This window comes from Hydra vulgaris, chromosome 11 (genome assembly GCF_038396675.1).
Source record: "Hydra vulgaris chromosome 11, alternate assembly HydraT2T_AEP".
Lineage (NCBI taxonomy): Eukaryota > Metazoa > Cnidaria > Hydrozoa > Anthoathecata > Hydridae > Hydra > Hydra vulgaris.
The window spans coordinates 51,122,229-51,140,000 of NC_088930.1; the positions used below are offsets into that span (position 1 = coordinate 51,122,229).

The 17,772-nt window shown below is 24.1% G+C and overlaps 1 protein-coding gene across 16 annotated transcripts in view; it reads left to right on the forward strand.

Annotated features, from left to right (window-relative positions):
• The first annotated feature begins 611 nt into the window (after positions 1-611).
• The window catches only part of LOC101236855 (CLIP-associating protein 1), a 72,727-nt gene continuing 55,566 nt past the window's right edge, over positions 612-17,772 (forward strand). For 8 of the 16 annotated variants that reach the window (XM_065809132.1, XM_065809133.1, XM_065809136.1 and 5 more), the window contains exons 1-8: positions 612-865; positions 3,432-3,510; positions 11,580-11,623; positions 11,792-11,851; positions 11,980-12,071; positions 12,887-12,962; positions 15,191-15,288; positions 16,307-16,368. In XM_065809132.1, coding sequence (XP_065665204.1) covers positions 689-865; positions 3,432-3,510; positions 11,580-11,623; positions 11,792-11,851; positions 11,980-12,071; positions 12,887-12,962; positions 15,191-15,288; positions 16,307-16,368 — 688 coding nt within the window. In that variant the 5' untranslated portion in view covers positions 612-688. Of the gene's footprint in view, positions 866-3,431; positions 3,511-11,579; positions 11,624-11,791; positions 11,852-11,979; positions 12,072-12,886; positions 12,963-15,190; positions 15,289-16,306; positions 16,369-17,538 lie in introns of those variants that run through there. The other 8 variants (XM_065809140.1, XM_065809141.1, XM_065809145.1 and 5 more) reach the window with 4 other exon arrangements.

Genomic DNA, 17,772 nt, shown 5'->3' on the forward strand with positions numbered 1-17,772 from the left:
TTGAAAAGTTTTATTGCTGATGCATTGATATATATAACTTTCAAAAATTCATATTTGTCCATGCAATTCATTTGGTATTTATCATACATTTTTTTCGAGTCAGTTTATTATAGCCACAGTCATATTTGTTTATAATAGTTTAAAAACTAATTTTTTGTGTTTAAGTATATCGGCATTAATTAATCAACTAATTTAGACATTTTATTTACTCTATTCTTTTCAAACAGATATCATAAATTATAGGCTATGTTTATCAAATTGTAAATCATTGTACATACATTGAATGATAACTATAAATAAGTGTATGTTAACTGTCACAGAATGAGGTTTAAATAATTAGATGTATAAAGATTGATACAGGATTATGTATAAATTGGTGAATGTATTGGCTGACAAATAGGGATAAACAAATGATTTACCAAGTTAAATAAGGAAATGCTTGTTTTTGCAATCGTGAATTTATTGGTGCAATAAAAGTTGCCATTAAAAATTGTTAATATTTTTTAGCTAAGTTGTAATATATTCACTTAGTTCCAATTTAAATTTATAAAAATTTATATTGGAACATAAATCTTTATGCTCTTTTTTATTTTTATGTTTTTTTTTTAGTAATTTCATAATGAAAGTATTTAATTTTAAAATTAAAAAAAAATATTTCCATATCTTTTAATAATTGGGAAAGCAAAGAATGGCAAATGAAAGTATAGATTATTATATTGCTGCATTACAAACACAAGACACACACAAAAGACTTAAAGTTGCAGAGAATTTGACAAAGTATTTGCAATCTTCAGCGTTTAATCAACTCGATTCTGGACAACTTATTGATGGATTAATGTCATGGATACTGAGCAGCAATTTTAAGGTAGGCTTTTAATGTATTAACTTAATTATTAATAATATATTATTGTCTTATATTATTGCCTATATTGCTCATAAACATTGACAAACCAAAATGTGTTTCTGGGAACTCTAAGGTTGTCATTGGATATAAAAACGGAAAATAATTTAACTATGTAATAATAAAAAAATTTAAGTAAACTTGGATTTATCTTGTATAAAAATTCTTTGAAAATGAGATATTCCATGTGGAAATGGGACAGGCATATAACCCACTATCTCAGATTTTTTCATACTTTGTAAAAGTATTCATTATATTACCTTATCAGTCATATCCAATTGATTTATTGAGATAACTTTTTAAGTCAACTATGTTAGGGGATTTTATGTTTGATGAGGCTAATATAATTGTGGTTACAACCTTCTCTCAACTCTATTACTCTGAAACACAAACCTTGACAAACATGTTAGGTTTTCTAGGCTTAGAAACATGATGAGTGTGATACTACAAAAAGATGTGGTGAGGATTAAACTTAGGACTTTTTGCTTATGAGGCAAGCAATTTGTTTTGATAAGTTTTTTTGTTTTGATGGCAATGACACTTAGCATGTTTTAATAATTTGCATTTTTAAAATCCGCTGCTAAAACCTAAACTGAAGAAAAAATTAAAAATAAACAAACCATAAACTAAAAAAGAGAAACAAAATTTTTACAAATAATAAAACAATTAAAGGATAAACCAGTAAAAATAAAAGCATAAAATTAATATATTTTTAATTTAGAAATGAAAATATAGTTAAAGATATTTTTCATGACAGTATCTTTAATTATATTTTAATTTCTAAATTAAAAATATATTAATTTTATGCTTTTATTTTTACTGGTTTATCCTTTAATTGTTTTATTATTCGTAAAAAATTTGTTTCTCTTTTTTAGTTTATGGTTTGTTTATTTTTAATTTTTTCTTAAACTTAAATTTAGTCGCCTGAATGATGAATTTTTAAATATTTCCCAAAATAACAAAAAAACAAAACCCTTGTATTTTTTTTTTGTAAAAAAAACAAACCAACTAAGAAAAAAAAATTAAGTCATCTCTAAAATGTACACTCTAGTCTTGAAAAAAAGTCATTTAATATTGATTACATAAAACAAGCAGCTGATCTTAAATCTAATATCTTTTCTATGACACCTTAGGATTGCAGTGTCATATGAATTTCAACCCCAAAACTATTGTTTACAGCTAATGATTGTCACAATTTTGTTGATATTCCTATATCGATGGCAATAATATATGATAGCAACCGGAGTTCTCTACTTTATGTCTTCTTGGATTATCCATCAATACTAACTGATGGAAATTATATTTTAATCTATTGTAAAGTTAAGATTTACTAGAGATATCTCTTTTTATTGTGCTTCCCATTTTCTCACTCCTAATTCCTTTCTTTATTTCTATAAATCTATTTTGTTTTTGTATGGAATACTGTTGTCATATTTAGGCTGGTTCTTTTAATGAGGCCCTTTCTCTTCTAGACAAGGTCCAAAAATGCGTAGAAAATGTTGTTGTTAAATGCCAAACCTGAGTTTCTGTATCTTTGAAAAATTATTTTATCATTTTGGATTTAGGCTTTGATTGGACGCTGAAAACTAGCACTGAAAACAAGTCTCACAAAATATAATTCCACCTTTTGGTCAGATGTGATCCACTGGATCACATCTGACCTTCCTTCTATTTTTGCGAAAAAAAATTCCATTTGCACTGTACCCCAAAATCTTTAGAATGATAGTATAAAATTAAAGAATGTTTGCTCTTTTAGTACAGGTAACCATTTAAAAAGTAACTGCAAGATATAAGTGTATATAAAATAACAGGATGTAAGTGCGTTGTTTCCAGTGAGAACTTTGCATTTCATCTTATGACAAGTTTGAAATTTTACAAATTTCATCTTTATGACAAGTTTGAAATTTTACAAACCATTACAATAATTTCATTTTGAAATATGGATGAATTTAATTCAAATATTCACTATGTGGTTTAGAAATAAATGAGTGGGGTTTTGTATATAACTGATGTGTTGTACAGATATAGGTATCATGGTTACTTTTGGAATATGAAAGAAACATTATTGTGGCTTCAAATAAACAAATCTGGGAAATCCTATTTTGGACTGAGGTTATTCTATTTTGAATTCAAAAAATTATTCTTTTAATTTGGCAAGAAGTAATTGCTTTGATATTTCTTTATTTTTGGATACATTTACAAAGTTCTTTATACCTGGCAGTTGACCTAAATGAGTTGATTTAAATTAATTCTAATATTATTAGTTTTTTTCTGAGAGTTTTTATATAGAATATAGAATATCTGAGACAGTGGTTTACAAACCTAGATAATTAGTCCAACTTGCTTTCATTTACAAGTTGTATGGTATATTAGTATTTATCTTCAATTTAAAGTTGTTTACTGTTAAGTTATTTTTAAATTAGTTTATTTTATCATGAATTTATTTATTTATGTTACTTGAATTTAAGTTTTTACTACAAAACAATTTTTTTTATAATATATTTATTAAACGCAAGTAAAATATTTGTAGGTGTCAAGTCAAGGATTAGAGATATTAGGTTTATTGGCATATCAAATGGGACCTTCTTTTAAAACACATATTAATTCTAGTAAGGATTTTTTAAATTATGCATATATATTATTAGAAACATATAATTATGTTTTAAGAATTATTTAGTTTAAAGTTTAATAATTTTTATTATTATTTATTAATTTATTAATATTTAATTTAGAATTAATTTAGAGTTGCTTATGTTGTTTAAATTACACAATAGAGGCTAAGCAACTTTTATGCTCCAAAATTTATTTGTTGAATCCAATATGGGTTAAAACTGGAAAACTTTATATTAAGTTGTAAAAAGCTTGCACTTTAAACAGGGAGGTTTAAACTGAAGGTTCTTTTTTTTTTTAAACATTTTTACTTCTGACAAGACTGCAAGCAACCACTATTAGAGTTGGAAGTTACTGGAAGAGAAAAAATGAAGTTTATAAAACAAGATAATGATTAACAGACGACTTAAAAAATTGCAAATTATATAAATCAGGAAAACAATATAAAGGTAGTGAATTTCAAAGAACTGATGTTTGAGGAAAAAACTAGACGAAAAATAATATTTGGAGCACTTAGGAGCAAGCACAGTAAAAGGATGAGACTTAATTGAGTGACAAGTAACACAAGAATGAGTTTTAGTAGTTGTCACAAGAGACGCTAGCTCTTTAGAGGAGCACCCATTATAGTATTAAAAGAAAATAGAAAGAGAAGCAACATTACAGCAATGTGACAATGGTTGAAGATTGGCTGCACGAGCATGTCCAACTATGTTTACAATGTGTTTTTGCACCTTGTCTTAAAGTGAAAGGGCATCATTTTAAGCTTTATTTCAGATGTGGCAACAGTATTCCATACAAGGACAGATTGGAGTTTTAGAAATATTAGAGACCCTTTAAATGTTAAAGGGTCTTAGGGTACCTCTGAAAATATTTTTTGCTCAAAAATTTTTTAAATCTAGTGCTATTTTATTATAAAGAACATATTTAGGACTCAGACAAGGCATTTTTCAAAAATTCTTGTTTATGATGTACCCTAGCAAGCACAATAAAGAGATGCAACTTTAGCAGATGCTAATTTTGCAATCGATTTAATATATGGTTTCCAAGAAAGATCAGAAGTAAGAGATAATCCTAGAAGGTGAAGGGTAGATGACTCATTGTCCCCTAGTTAATCTTTATGTAATCTTAAGGAATGAATAAAAGTCACTGAGTCTGAAGGATGATTAGGAGTCATCGAGTCTAACAATTTTTTTGATTGAGAAATTTATCCCATTAAAACGCCATTAATAGATTTACAAATGTGATCTTATTTTTTGCAAGTAAGGTTTTCAAATGTGATCTTATTTTTTGTAAGGTTTTCAAATGTGATCTTATTTTTTGCAAGTAAGGTTTTCAAATGTGATCTTATTTTTTGCAAGTAAGGTTTTTAAATGTGATCTTATTTTTTGCAAGGTTTTTGTGAAGATTTTATAAAGTAAGTAAAGTTGGCACAAGCCAAGTGAATAACAAAAAAAGTCAAACAGCTTTATTATTTTTGAGAATTTTCTTTTCTTTTTTACCTAAGATAATTAATTTTAAAACAAATATTACAAATATCAATTAATAAAAATTGTAAGTAAGAAAATTATAATTAAAGATAGGAAAGCCAAAAAAAGAAGAAAGAAAGAAAAAAAAATTAGTAACTAAAGCTAAGAAAACCAAAACAAAAAGATCACTTTTGGGATAAAACTTGTTTAAACCTATCTATATAAAAAACAATCTGATAGATATTTTTTACATTTTTTACTACAAAATATTGTTAAACCCATTAGAGATTATTTTATTTTTGAAACTTATTAGTATTGAGAACAGAACACCATAATTAAATGCAGCTATTCTGGGTAAAGTATTTTTTATTATATATCACATAATACAGATGCAATATTTTCTTCATTATATAACTTTTTTGTTGTTGACATTTTGAATGTAAATGACTATTAAATGTTTTTAATGTCTGTTTTTAAAAATAACTTTATATCAAACATAACTAAAATTATGGATGACAAAATCCATTATTTATTTTTACATAGGTTCCTATTTTCCTTAAGTCAATCTTTATACATTTTTGAGTTAAAATAAGTTATTTCAAGTTCAAGTATTCCTAATTTTTCATAAAATTTAAAATGATTGTTTATTTCAATGACTATTTATTAATTATTTACCCAAGGTTTATTTTTTAGTCACAGAAGAAACTTGTGACATTGATATTTATGAATTTTTGATAACATTTGATTCAGAAAAGCTTTTTATTTGCATTTCTTGAAAAAAGTTAATATTTATTTTGAAGTTTATTTGATAATTAAGTTTTATGGTATTATGTATGTTTAGACCTTTTTCTTATATTGTTATTAATACAGTCTTTCGTTTTAAGACTAAATCTTTTTCTTATGTTGCTATTACTCTAGTTTTTGGTCTCAAAACTTCTGATCAAAAACAATATATTTTAAATGTCTATTATTCATTTGAATAATACATACTTCTACATAAAAATAACTTTAGAAATAATAAAAAATACATCAAATCTGAGCTTTAAAACTGTGTTTGAAGCTTTTATAAACCATTTTTACTTCTTCTGTTTAAGTATTCTTTGTAATGTTTTTTGAATTTTTTTTTTTTTAGTAAAAAACACAATTATTGCAGTTATTTCTTTTAAGTATAAACTGTCAACAAATAAATTTTAGACCATTTTATAGTATTTATAAATATATACAGTAAGAAAACCAAAAAGTGACAATAATGTTGCAATTAATCCATTCATTAAAAGAGTATTGATCTTGTGATATAGAATATTATTTGTATTGATTCAGAAAATCAATAAAGCAATTAAAAAATATGTTGACTATACAAAAAATGTTGAAGTTCAAAATATACATCATAATGTTTTTATTGCATTAACTGGTAACCAATGGCTATGCTGCTTTTTAATCAAGAAAGACTGGTAATTGTATTTTCAGAAGTTTCTGTTTTGATTATAGAGATTGTGAAACCATTGCTTTAATTGTAAATGGTTAAAAATGTTTAAGGTATTGTAATATTTTTAACTATTCTGTAGTGATAAGAAAGAACACAGTATCTGCAAAATATATTTTTCACAATTTGCATTATGGTAATCATTCTTATAAGCATTCCTGCAGATACTGTGAAATTAAAACATCTTAAGTAGATACTTAGAGATCACATAGAGTGTTCTTACTTTAACACCTGGGACCGTATTCTCATCTCTCCGTTAAGCTTAACGGAGCGTTAGTCAAAAATTTCTTTTTAACTACATTAATAAAAAATTTATTTAAAATTATAGTTTTTTAAATATAAATGTTTTATTTTGGTATAAGTTTTATTTTAACGGATTTATATAAATTTTCGTCATTTCTTTACTTTAAATATTGTAATGAAATTTCAGATAAAAGCTCCGTTAAGCTTAATGGAGAGATGAGAATACAGCCCCAGGTCAAAAGAATAAAAATGTAGTATTACCTAAATAAAAAATTCTTAAAAATTGAGTTACTGTGTTTTTTCTTACCAGAGCAGTATTCTAAAAATTGAGTAGTTTATCACCAATTGGTTAGCTAAATCAAATTGAATAGTTTATGTAATAATTGGTTAACTAAATCAAGTATAATTGATTAACTAAATCAAGTATAATTAGTTAACTAAATCAAGTATAATTGATTAACTAAATCAAGTTTAATTAGTTAAGTCAAGTTGGTTAATTAAATCAAGTAATATTTGGTTAACCAAATCAAATGGAATAGTTTATTAATAATTGGTTAACTAAATCAAATTTCTCACATCTTGAGTCAAATAACTTACTGTCAGACAATCAATACGGTTTTCGATCCTCTCACTCTACGGCTGAGTTGCTAACTTCTGTGACTAAAAGATTTTATCATGTATTAGATGGAGGTGAAGAGGCTAGGGATATTGCTCTAAAGCTTTCGACAAAGTTTGGCATGCTGGTCTTTTCTATAAACTTGATTCATATGGTGTATCTGGGAAAGTTTTTGAGATTATCAAATCATTTCTTTCTAACTGCTTTATTAAAGTCATCCTCAAAAGCCAACACTCTTCTTTATTTCCAGTAGCTTATGGGGTACCTCATGGTTCTATCTTTGGTCCTGTTTTGTTTTTTATCTATATTAATGATCTTCTGGATAGCCTTACATGTAAAGTAGCTCTTTTTGCTGATGATTCAACTTTATTCTCCTGTTTTGACAAAAAGTTTTCTCTTTTCGATTGCTTAGAACAGGCAGATGATCTTGAATCTGATCTCACTACTGTAACAGATAGGAACTCACAGTGGCTTGTAAATTTTAACTCCAACAAAACTCAGTTATTTACTGTCGCAGTACTGTCGACATTCCTATATTAATGAATAGCGACCCTCTCACTAAGTCTTTTTTTTTACGTCTTCTTGAATTATCGCTTACTACTTACCTTTCATGGAAACCATATATATAATCGATTGCTAAATAAGTATCTGCTAAGGTTGCTTCTCTTTATCGTGCTCGCCATTTCTCTATCCTGATTCCATTCTCTACCTCTACAAATCTCTTATTTGTCCCTGTATGGAATACTGTTGTCATATTTGGGCTGGTTCTTCTAATGATGCTCTTTCTCTTCTAGACAAGGTCCAAAAACGCATTGTAAATGTATTTGGACCGGTCTATCTGCTAAGCTTGAGCTTCTTTCCAATTGTTGTAAAGTTGCATCTCTTTCTCTTTTCTACAAATACTACCATGTTCGCTGCTCAATGGAGCTATCTTTATTTCCATTAACTAAAACTCATTCTCGCTTGACTTGTTACTCATCAAAGTCTCATTCTTTTAGTGTATCTGTCCCTACATGCTCTAAAAACTTTTATTCATTTAGTTTTTTTCTCTCCCATCTTCATGTTATCCTGACTCATACAACCTTCAACTTTTAAAGTCTTCTATCAACTGTTTCCTTGCTCTATAACTCTATTCTTTTTTTCTAGTTAATCCCAACTTAATAGTGGTTTTTGGTGGGAGTTAATCAGAACTTAATAGTGGCTTTGGTGGGAGTGAATCAGAATTTGATTTACTCCCACCAAAGTGAGAGTGAATAAAAATTCTGATTCACTCTCACTTTGGGAGAGTATGTTGAATGCATTGCTATAAGATTTATTTTATATTATTAACCCTCGGAATTACGGTCGGTATTTGGCAATGCTGACCTAACTGCCGACCTAAAAGTGTTTGAGTTTGCAAAATATTATTGACCTTGTTTCTATGTTTTATGATAAGGCTTTTGTATAAAAATTTTTTTTGCCAACCTGATGCCGACCTCTAAAAGATTGAGGTCGGCAAATTATTGCCGAGTTCATTTTTCCTAATTTCAAGGGTTATTTTATATATTATATTTATATATTGCTATTTAGAAATTATTAAAGATTTATATTATTATTAAAAATTTATATGGTGGAACTAAATCTATTATGTAATAAAAGTAATCAAATTGATGTTCTAACACTGATCTTTAAATCCAATTTAGGAGTTTGTTGCTCTTTTGCATGAATAGTTCAAATACTTAGGAATGCTCAAAAGTATGTCATATTAAATGAAAGTTTATCAGATTAATTATATATCAGAAATTATTTTTAAAAACTGTGAAAAAATTAATTAAAAATAATATTCTGTATATAAAATTTATTACAGGCCTTGTTAAGAAACAATGTTATTTAAATTTTACGTACGAAATGACGATTTCATCTACGCATTGAGGCATTTATGTTATGTCAAGACTTTTTTAATTAGATTATTTAAACAGTCTTTTAGAACAGTTTTTGTGGAAACTAATTGTTGCAAAAAACATTTTCACTGCAGTAAATTTTTTTATAGATAAAAATACATATTGTTATATAAATTTCTTTTCTCCTTTCTGTTTTTAAAAAATTTTAAATTTATTTTATTATATTTAAATTAAATATAATAAAATAAATTCTTTTTATCAATATAATTTTAGTTACTTTTTTATGTTTGTTTTACATTCAACTATTTTGTTTATTTATAGTTTTATTTTTTTTACTAATTAATTTTTTATTAATTTGTTATTATTTATTATTTATAGTTTCAAATCAATAAAGTTTTTTCATCCTGTTACAAAAGTGCTAATATACAAAAGTGCTTAATGTACTTTTAACTGTATATAAATGAATTGCCAGATAAACCCTAATCAAGCCTGTAGGCAAAATTTTTGTAAAGAAATTTTTTAATACGCTTTATATAGCAAATTTATAAAAAGATGATTTTTTTAAATTTTAAAATTGTTTTTTAAAAAAATTTTTCGCTATCATTAAATTTTTGGATTAATCTTAAAATGAACGTCAATTGGAAATGATTAATTAGTTTATAATAAGTGTGGAAAGATTTTGTTTAAGCCAAATTGTTAAAAAAAAATTTGCTAATAGTTTTTTGACCGTTAGGAAATTCACCCTTAAATAATTGCCCCTGATTAAATAAAAACAACTAAATTGTGAGAAAGCTAACATGAGACAATGTTGTGTTTAAGAAATAAATGTATAAGTTTAGATAAGAATAAGTTTTTAAAATAAGGAAACTTTTTTTACAGACAACATATTTAAATTTTATTCACAATTTTTTTATAACAACATTGTTTAATTTAAAGATATTTTATAGAGATAAAGACTTTAGATGATTTTTAATGTGGTTTCAAATTAAATTTAATTACAATGCGGTACTTTAAAATACGCAACTAATGCAATTCAACGCAACAAAATCTCATAACAAGGCCTGTTATTATTTCTTTTAAATTGATTATTATTTTTGAAATTAATTTTTGTAGTTTTGCTTCTTTTGAAGCCAGGTTGACATATTTAAAGAATTATTTTTGTTTTTGATAAAATATATTTTTTATGATAACAATGACTCATCTGAAGTTTAATGGTAGCTAAATTTGAATTTTATAAAGACATTTTAGAAACTTGGTGTTATTTTGTTATATAGAATGCATTTAAGGGAGGAAAGCTTTTCTCAAAAATTTGTTTTTAGAACCACCTTGTTATATACAACTATTTCTGACTATTCTTGTAATAGTTGTTGGAATTAGTTGTCATAGTTGCCATAGGTGTTAAAAGCTATATAAGCCATAAATAAAATTCACTCATATTTCTAGAATATATATGCATTCTGGATTGTGAAAACATTAAAAAATTACTCATAGTATTTTCGAAAGGAATTATAAAGCATTTTCTTATTTTTATTTTTTATTATTTATTTACTTTTTATTTCAATTTTAATAATTTTTTAACTTTAAAGATTAAAAAAAACAGATTGCTTATACTCTTTGACATTTGTTGATGACTAAAACAACATAAACAAATGATTTGTTTTATGTACTCCTTTTTGTTGTTGATATTTATTGATGACTTATACAACACAAACAACTGATGTATGTACTCCTTTTTAGTTTTATTAAAAAAATGTTTTAACTTGTTCTCTTTTAATCAAGTGTTACATCAGGCACTCATGTTAGCTCAATTCTAAAAAATGTTTTACTTGTTCTCTTTTAATGAAGTGTTACAACAGGCACTCGTGTAAGCTAAAGAATGTTTTGCAATGTAATCTTTTTTTATTTATTTTGCAATTTTAAGTTGCTAGCATAGTTTTTTCTTACATTTTCTTGTATTAGGATATTTACTTTACTCATAAATTTATAAAAAAATAATGCCCCAAATAACAACTTTTACCTGATTATTTTTTTTTCATTGATGTGTTTTTAATCATAATTGCTTCAATCAAAAACTAACTTTTTATTATATAATATATTTAAATTATATGACTGTTCATATTTATTTAAGGCTTTTAAAATAAAGAATTGTTTATTACGAGTACTTATAATAATAATAATAATAATGATAATAATAATAACGATAATAACAATAATAATAACAATAATAATAATAGCAAAAGTGATAAAATGAATAATAATATATATAATAATAATAATAATATATAATATTAATAATATAATAATAATAATAATAATAATAATTATAAAGGTGATAAAAATGAATCTTGGTATATTTTTTAAACACTATATTTAAATTTAGCTCTAGCAACAGTTGTTGACAGACTTGGGGATTCAAAACAATTGGTATGATGTAAATTTTTTGTTCATATTTTCTTGATTGTTTGTAAACTAAACAATATGTTTTACGATATATTAAATGTTTGTAAACTAAACACTATGTTTTTGTGATATATTAAATGTTTGTAAACTAAACGCTTTGTTTTACGATATCACATGTATTAACTTCTTTAGGTACGAGATCAAGCTTTGGATGTTCTTTTTAAATATATGGATCCTGTATCCAAACCACAGGTCAGTTACAATTTTTTTTAGTGATCAATTAAATCCTCAGTTAATAGATGTTATTTTAGGTTTGAAATTCTCAGTTAATAAATTTCTTATTTAAAATTCTTAGTTAATAGATTTTTTATTTGGTTTAGGCTATTTTTGATCTTCTAGTGCCATTTTTTAATCATAAAAATTGGAGAGTCAGGGAAGTTTTAATGATTTGTTTAACACAAGCTATTAATAGGTCAGTTTTTTTTTTTTAAACTTGTACTACAATATAAAAACTTTATAATAAAAATGGCTTATATACGTTTTCACATTTTTACACATAGTCTTATGTATTATTTAAAATAAAATGGTGTCCAGTTATATTTATTGTTTATATATGTTGTTTAGATTTTTTAAGAACTATCCTATTTTGTAGGGGTCAATACTATATAATATAATATTATACTGGAATAGTTGCTAAAATTTACTACAAGTTAAAATGCTAAAAATTTAAAAGGGCTTGACTATGTACATTTATGTTATGTAATTCAAAAAAATGTAATTGATATGTAATGCATTTAGAATCAAATACTTTACCAAATAATAATAATAATAATAATAATAATAATAATAATAATAATAATAATAATAATAATAATAATAATAATAATAATAATAATAATAATAATAACAATAATAATAATAATAATAATAATAATAATAGTAATAATAGTAATAATGATGATAATAATAATTATAATAATTATAATAAATGTTTTAATGCCACAATATAATGAGCCTAAATTCTTTCAAAATAATGTCGAATTGGCATTCTATAATGTCATCTGATACTAATGTCACCTTGTGCAACATTGTACTGGTAGTGGTTTACTGATTGTTAATATTAATGTTATAGCATAATTTTTGTTTCTTTGTTTATGTTGTTTATTTTTTTTTATCTGTTTATTATTTAGTCAATAATTTTAATGTTTTATTAAATATACTTATAATTAATAAAATATTATATAAATGTAATATATTAAGTTTAGAAACATTTTTGTTATATTTTAGGTTTGGTGCATCGTCAATGCAAATCAGTAAATTTACACCATGTCTTGTAAAATTGTTAAGTGATCCTACTGGTCAGGTTAATAATATTTTTAGAATTTAATACTCATGCAAATACCTAATACCTATATAATACCTTATAATAATATCTTTTGTATCATTAAAAATTGACTCGCTAAAAATTGACTTGCTGACTTGACCACAAGCTAATGTTTTTAGTAAATACTCTAGTTTGTGGTCCCTAAAAACTTAAATGTATTAATAAATTTTTATTTTAAAAATTTAAATTCACTAAATTATCTTCTTACTATCAAACCTTTGTTTTGAAAAAGTTCTTTTGACTTCTGTTGACTTAAATTGTTATTAATTTTATTGCATTCTTTTGTTTACTTAGGTTCTCATTTAAAAGTAATGTTTAAATGTACAATTTAGTTTTTTTTGTTATTTACTTTTATTTTAACCAAGTTCACTTGAAACAAAGCAACAAACAACCACTATTCAAGTTAACACTGTTAAAATTATTATAAAAGCAGAATAGAGAGTTTAAGATTGTTTGACAGGAGACTTGACAACTATAAATTCTGAGTCAAGAAAATGTGAAAAAATGGAATTTAAAAGCATTCCATAGCATTAATTATAATGCATTGATGGTTGAGGAAACAAACTAAATAATTATAAGTTTTTAAGCATGAAACAGTAGTTACAGTAATAGGATAAAATTTGTATGTCGCACGATACTGGTTTTGTGTCGCATTTGACGAGTTGTGTGATATTGGCTTTTGGTGAACCAAGATGTGGTAGCTTGCTTGAGCACCTAGAATTGTAGTATTCGTAGAAAAGATAAAGAATGCAACTTTACAACGGTAAGCCAAAGGTTCAAGCTCAGTGTTAAAGCAAACCCAAATACATTTACAATCTATTTTTGGACTTTGTTTTAAAGTGAAAGAGCATCTTTTAAAGAAGCATTATTTTTTACAAAGATCGGAGACTTATAGAGGCAGAGAAGAGTATTTAGAGTTAGAAAACAGTAAATACAATAAAGAGAGGCAACTATAGTAAATGTAAACTTTGCAATTATTCAATAGATGGTTCCATGAGAGGATGATAGTGAAAGATAGTCCATGAAGGTGTAAAGTAGATGCACTCTTATTAAAAGATGTTGTTATTGATATGAATATCAACATCGTAATAATTGTTATGATTTAACAACTGATTCATTTTTAGGTTAAAATTCACCTACAAACTTCAAGCAGTTAAAGAAGTAAATGGAACAAATATTTTAGTGTTATCATTATTATAGATAAAAAGCATCACAGGAGCAAATTTGGAACCTTGTGGTACCCCAAAGGTTAGTGCAAATGATGAAAGTGTTGTCCATCAAAGACAGTTTAATACTGTGATTAGAAAAGAATGATTCAATAATTTTAAAAAGTTCTCTAGGTGCATCATTTTAAGTGAGCTTATGGAGAAGCCAGCATACCATTGTTTAATAAGAACCCTATAATGTTTCAAGAACAATAATCCTTACCTTACTGCTTCTATTCAAATCTTTCTATTTCAAATAAAAATACTTTTGTCTTTTTACTATTGTCTGCTGCCATTAAAGGCGATACAAAATGTCTTGCATCTTTAATTTTTTATTTATTTATGACTTTTTGTTCATCTCCTAAATGCAGTCAAGCATCAAACAGAAATCTTAATACTGTTATTATCTTAATATTGTTATAGCAGTCTTCAATCAAGCTCTTATAGTTTTTATTTCTTACAAAATTAGTAATAATATACTTATAAATAATATACTTATAAATAATATACTTATAAAAAGAGTAAATTAATAATTTTTAAAGTTACTTAAAAAATTTTATAAATATTGAAATTCTTATATTTCTGAATAATTGATTATTCATCTACTTTTATTTATGGTGCTTCCATTTTTTTCACATATTTTTGCTATTTGCTTAATTAAATGCTGAAATTGAAATAATATAATATAATAAAAGTTGAAGTTAACTATATTATAAATATATACATTTATATTATAAATATATACATTTTTCTGTATATAGCTATAACAATAATTATAAATATTTAAATTTATTAATCAAAATATTATATAAGTCTAGTTAAAGTATAAAATAGCTTAGAGATAATTAAAAAATTATAAATTTACTTTATGAAAATGTATTTTAATTTCTGTGCAAAAAACATCTATTACTAATAAATAATGTAACATTTAGAAAAAAATTTTGAAAATGGAGATTTTTTTGTCATATAATTTTAAATTATAACAATGTTATTTTACTACAGGTTCGTGACACTGCCATAAGTACTTTAGTTGAGATTTATAGACATGTTGGAGATCGTTTGAGAGCAGATCTTTTGAAATATAACATGCAGGAATCAAAGTGAGTTTGTTTTTTATGCTATTGTAAACACTTCAAAATAAATAGTATCCAATTATTTTAGGTAATATTGTAATATTTTAATTGATATTATAGGAAAAAATTATTTTTGAGTCCTAAAAAATGAAATTTTTTTTTTTATATAAGTACTGTTTTAATGCCTTCACTGTTTTAAAGCACTGTTTTAATTGCCTAAAGACCTTCTGCAAGTAATTTATCACACATAATTATTAGACCATTACCACCAATTAATTAAGGTAAAGGTGTAGTGGTAGAGCGCATGCTTTGTAAGCCTATTCTTGTCACATACCTGAGATACAAAATTTAACTTGTTTCTCTGCACACCAGCCTTGTTTGTCAAGGTTCATATATTAAAGAGACTATAATAACAGTTAACCTAAAAAAGTTATTTAAAAAAAAAAGAATAAATTTCTTAAACATGGTTGTTCCTACCACCTTGTTGAGGAATGATTTGTTTCATTATATAATTGTACACATACAAGTATTTACACATAAATAGTTATAAATACAAATATTTACACATATGAGTAATTATAAAATTGTACATATGCAAAAAAACAATTATATTTATGATTATAAGAAATTACAATGATAGTTATGTAATGTATATATTTTTATAATATTTTATTATTATTATAATTATTATATGTAATATTATATTAAAATAATAATAATAATAATAATAATAATATATATATATATATTTATATATATATTTATATATATATATATATATATATATATATATATATATATATATATATATATATATATATATGTATATATATATATATATGTATATATATATATATATATATATATATATATATATATATATATATATATATATACATATATATTGCTAATATATTGTATAAATTTAATTTATTGCTATTTTCTTTTACAGATGTGAAAAATTATAATTATAAAAAATAATCAACTATTTAATTTAAAAATTTTGTTATTAGTTATATTAGCTGTAATAGATATTTTTTTTTAGATTAACAAGTCTATTTGCTAAGTTTGATCAATTAAGTAAATCTGGAGACTTTGTTGACCATGGTAAGTTGCATAAATATTTTCTTTTTTTTTTTTAAGTTAATTAAAGATTAAAAGTATTTAGTCTTAATTTGTTTAATATTTGGATGACTCTTGAATTGTTATGAATGTGACAATTATTATTTTTTGTTTAATAATTCATATGTACTTATAATGTTATTTGAAGCCATATTGACTTTAATTATCTTTTAAAAAAGTTAATCTTGGCAAAATGTTAGTTTGCAAATTGTTATGTTGTCAGGAAATATTGTTGCTATTAATACACAATATGAAGAGTTGCTACAATAGATACAATAGAAAATTAATTATTACTTTAATCTTCTATTGTGATGTCTATTTTTAAATTTAATAGTTCTAGTATATTCATTGATTTGTAATTAATTAAGGATAGATTATATTTCAATACGTTTTTATGTAATTTTATTTAATGTTTTTTAAAATATATTTGACATGTTTTCCTATTGTGAATACCAAATATATTTAAAATTACATAAATTGGATTAAATTGATTGAAACAATTTTTAGTAACATTTTTGTGGTATTTTTTTTTTCACAACAACAAAATTTAAGTTTTGACAAAAGTTAGTTAAAAAACAAAATCTGAAAAAATTAGTTAAAATATTGTTTTTTTTTTAATACATTTAATTTGAATTATTAAAAGTTTAATTAAATTTTAAAAATAGTCATTGAGATAAGTATTCGATATATGATATTAAAATTAATTTTAAAATTTATATATAAAATAAATAAGATTTTACTTTTTTAAAAGTTTTAAGCTTAACAAATTTCATACTACTATTTTCTGTATGCATAATTGATTTCAAGATGTCTGTATTACAGCTTTCCTTTATCCTAATATTGTTTTCCTGAATGAATTAATTCAAGGTTTTCCTTCAAAAACTAATTTACACACAGTTCTCTGTATAATCAAATATATTTTTAACTTAAAGAAAAAAAAAAAGTTAAAAATTTTGAATGTCTGTTGTTAATTTGATTCTTGTTCTTTATGTGTTTGATTTTAGCTGTTTCAAACAGAATGTTTTTATAATGCAACTTTTTCTTTTTTATTTGTTGTCAAATATTTGTTTTTAAAATATTTATTGTTTAAATATTATTGTTTAAGTATTATTTGTCGGACAAACAAGACTTGGCTGAGTTTTAAATATGTTTAAAACTTTTTATTTTTATTTTTTTTAATATTTATGACTTTAAAAGCAAAATGTTTAAATTGTATATAGTAGATAATATATGTTTGATGTTTTATGATGAATGTCATTTAATTAAAAATATGTTTGGTCTGATGTGTCAACTTATAATGTCAAATATTTTGTTTTAATTATTGATGTTTTAAGTACACAAGAAAAGGGTGTTGTACTTTATTTTGTTTAAAAAGGTCTTATCTCTTAT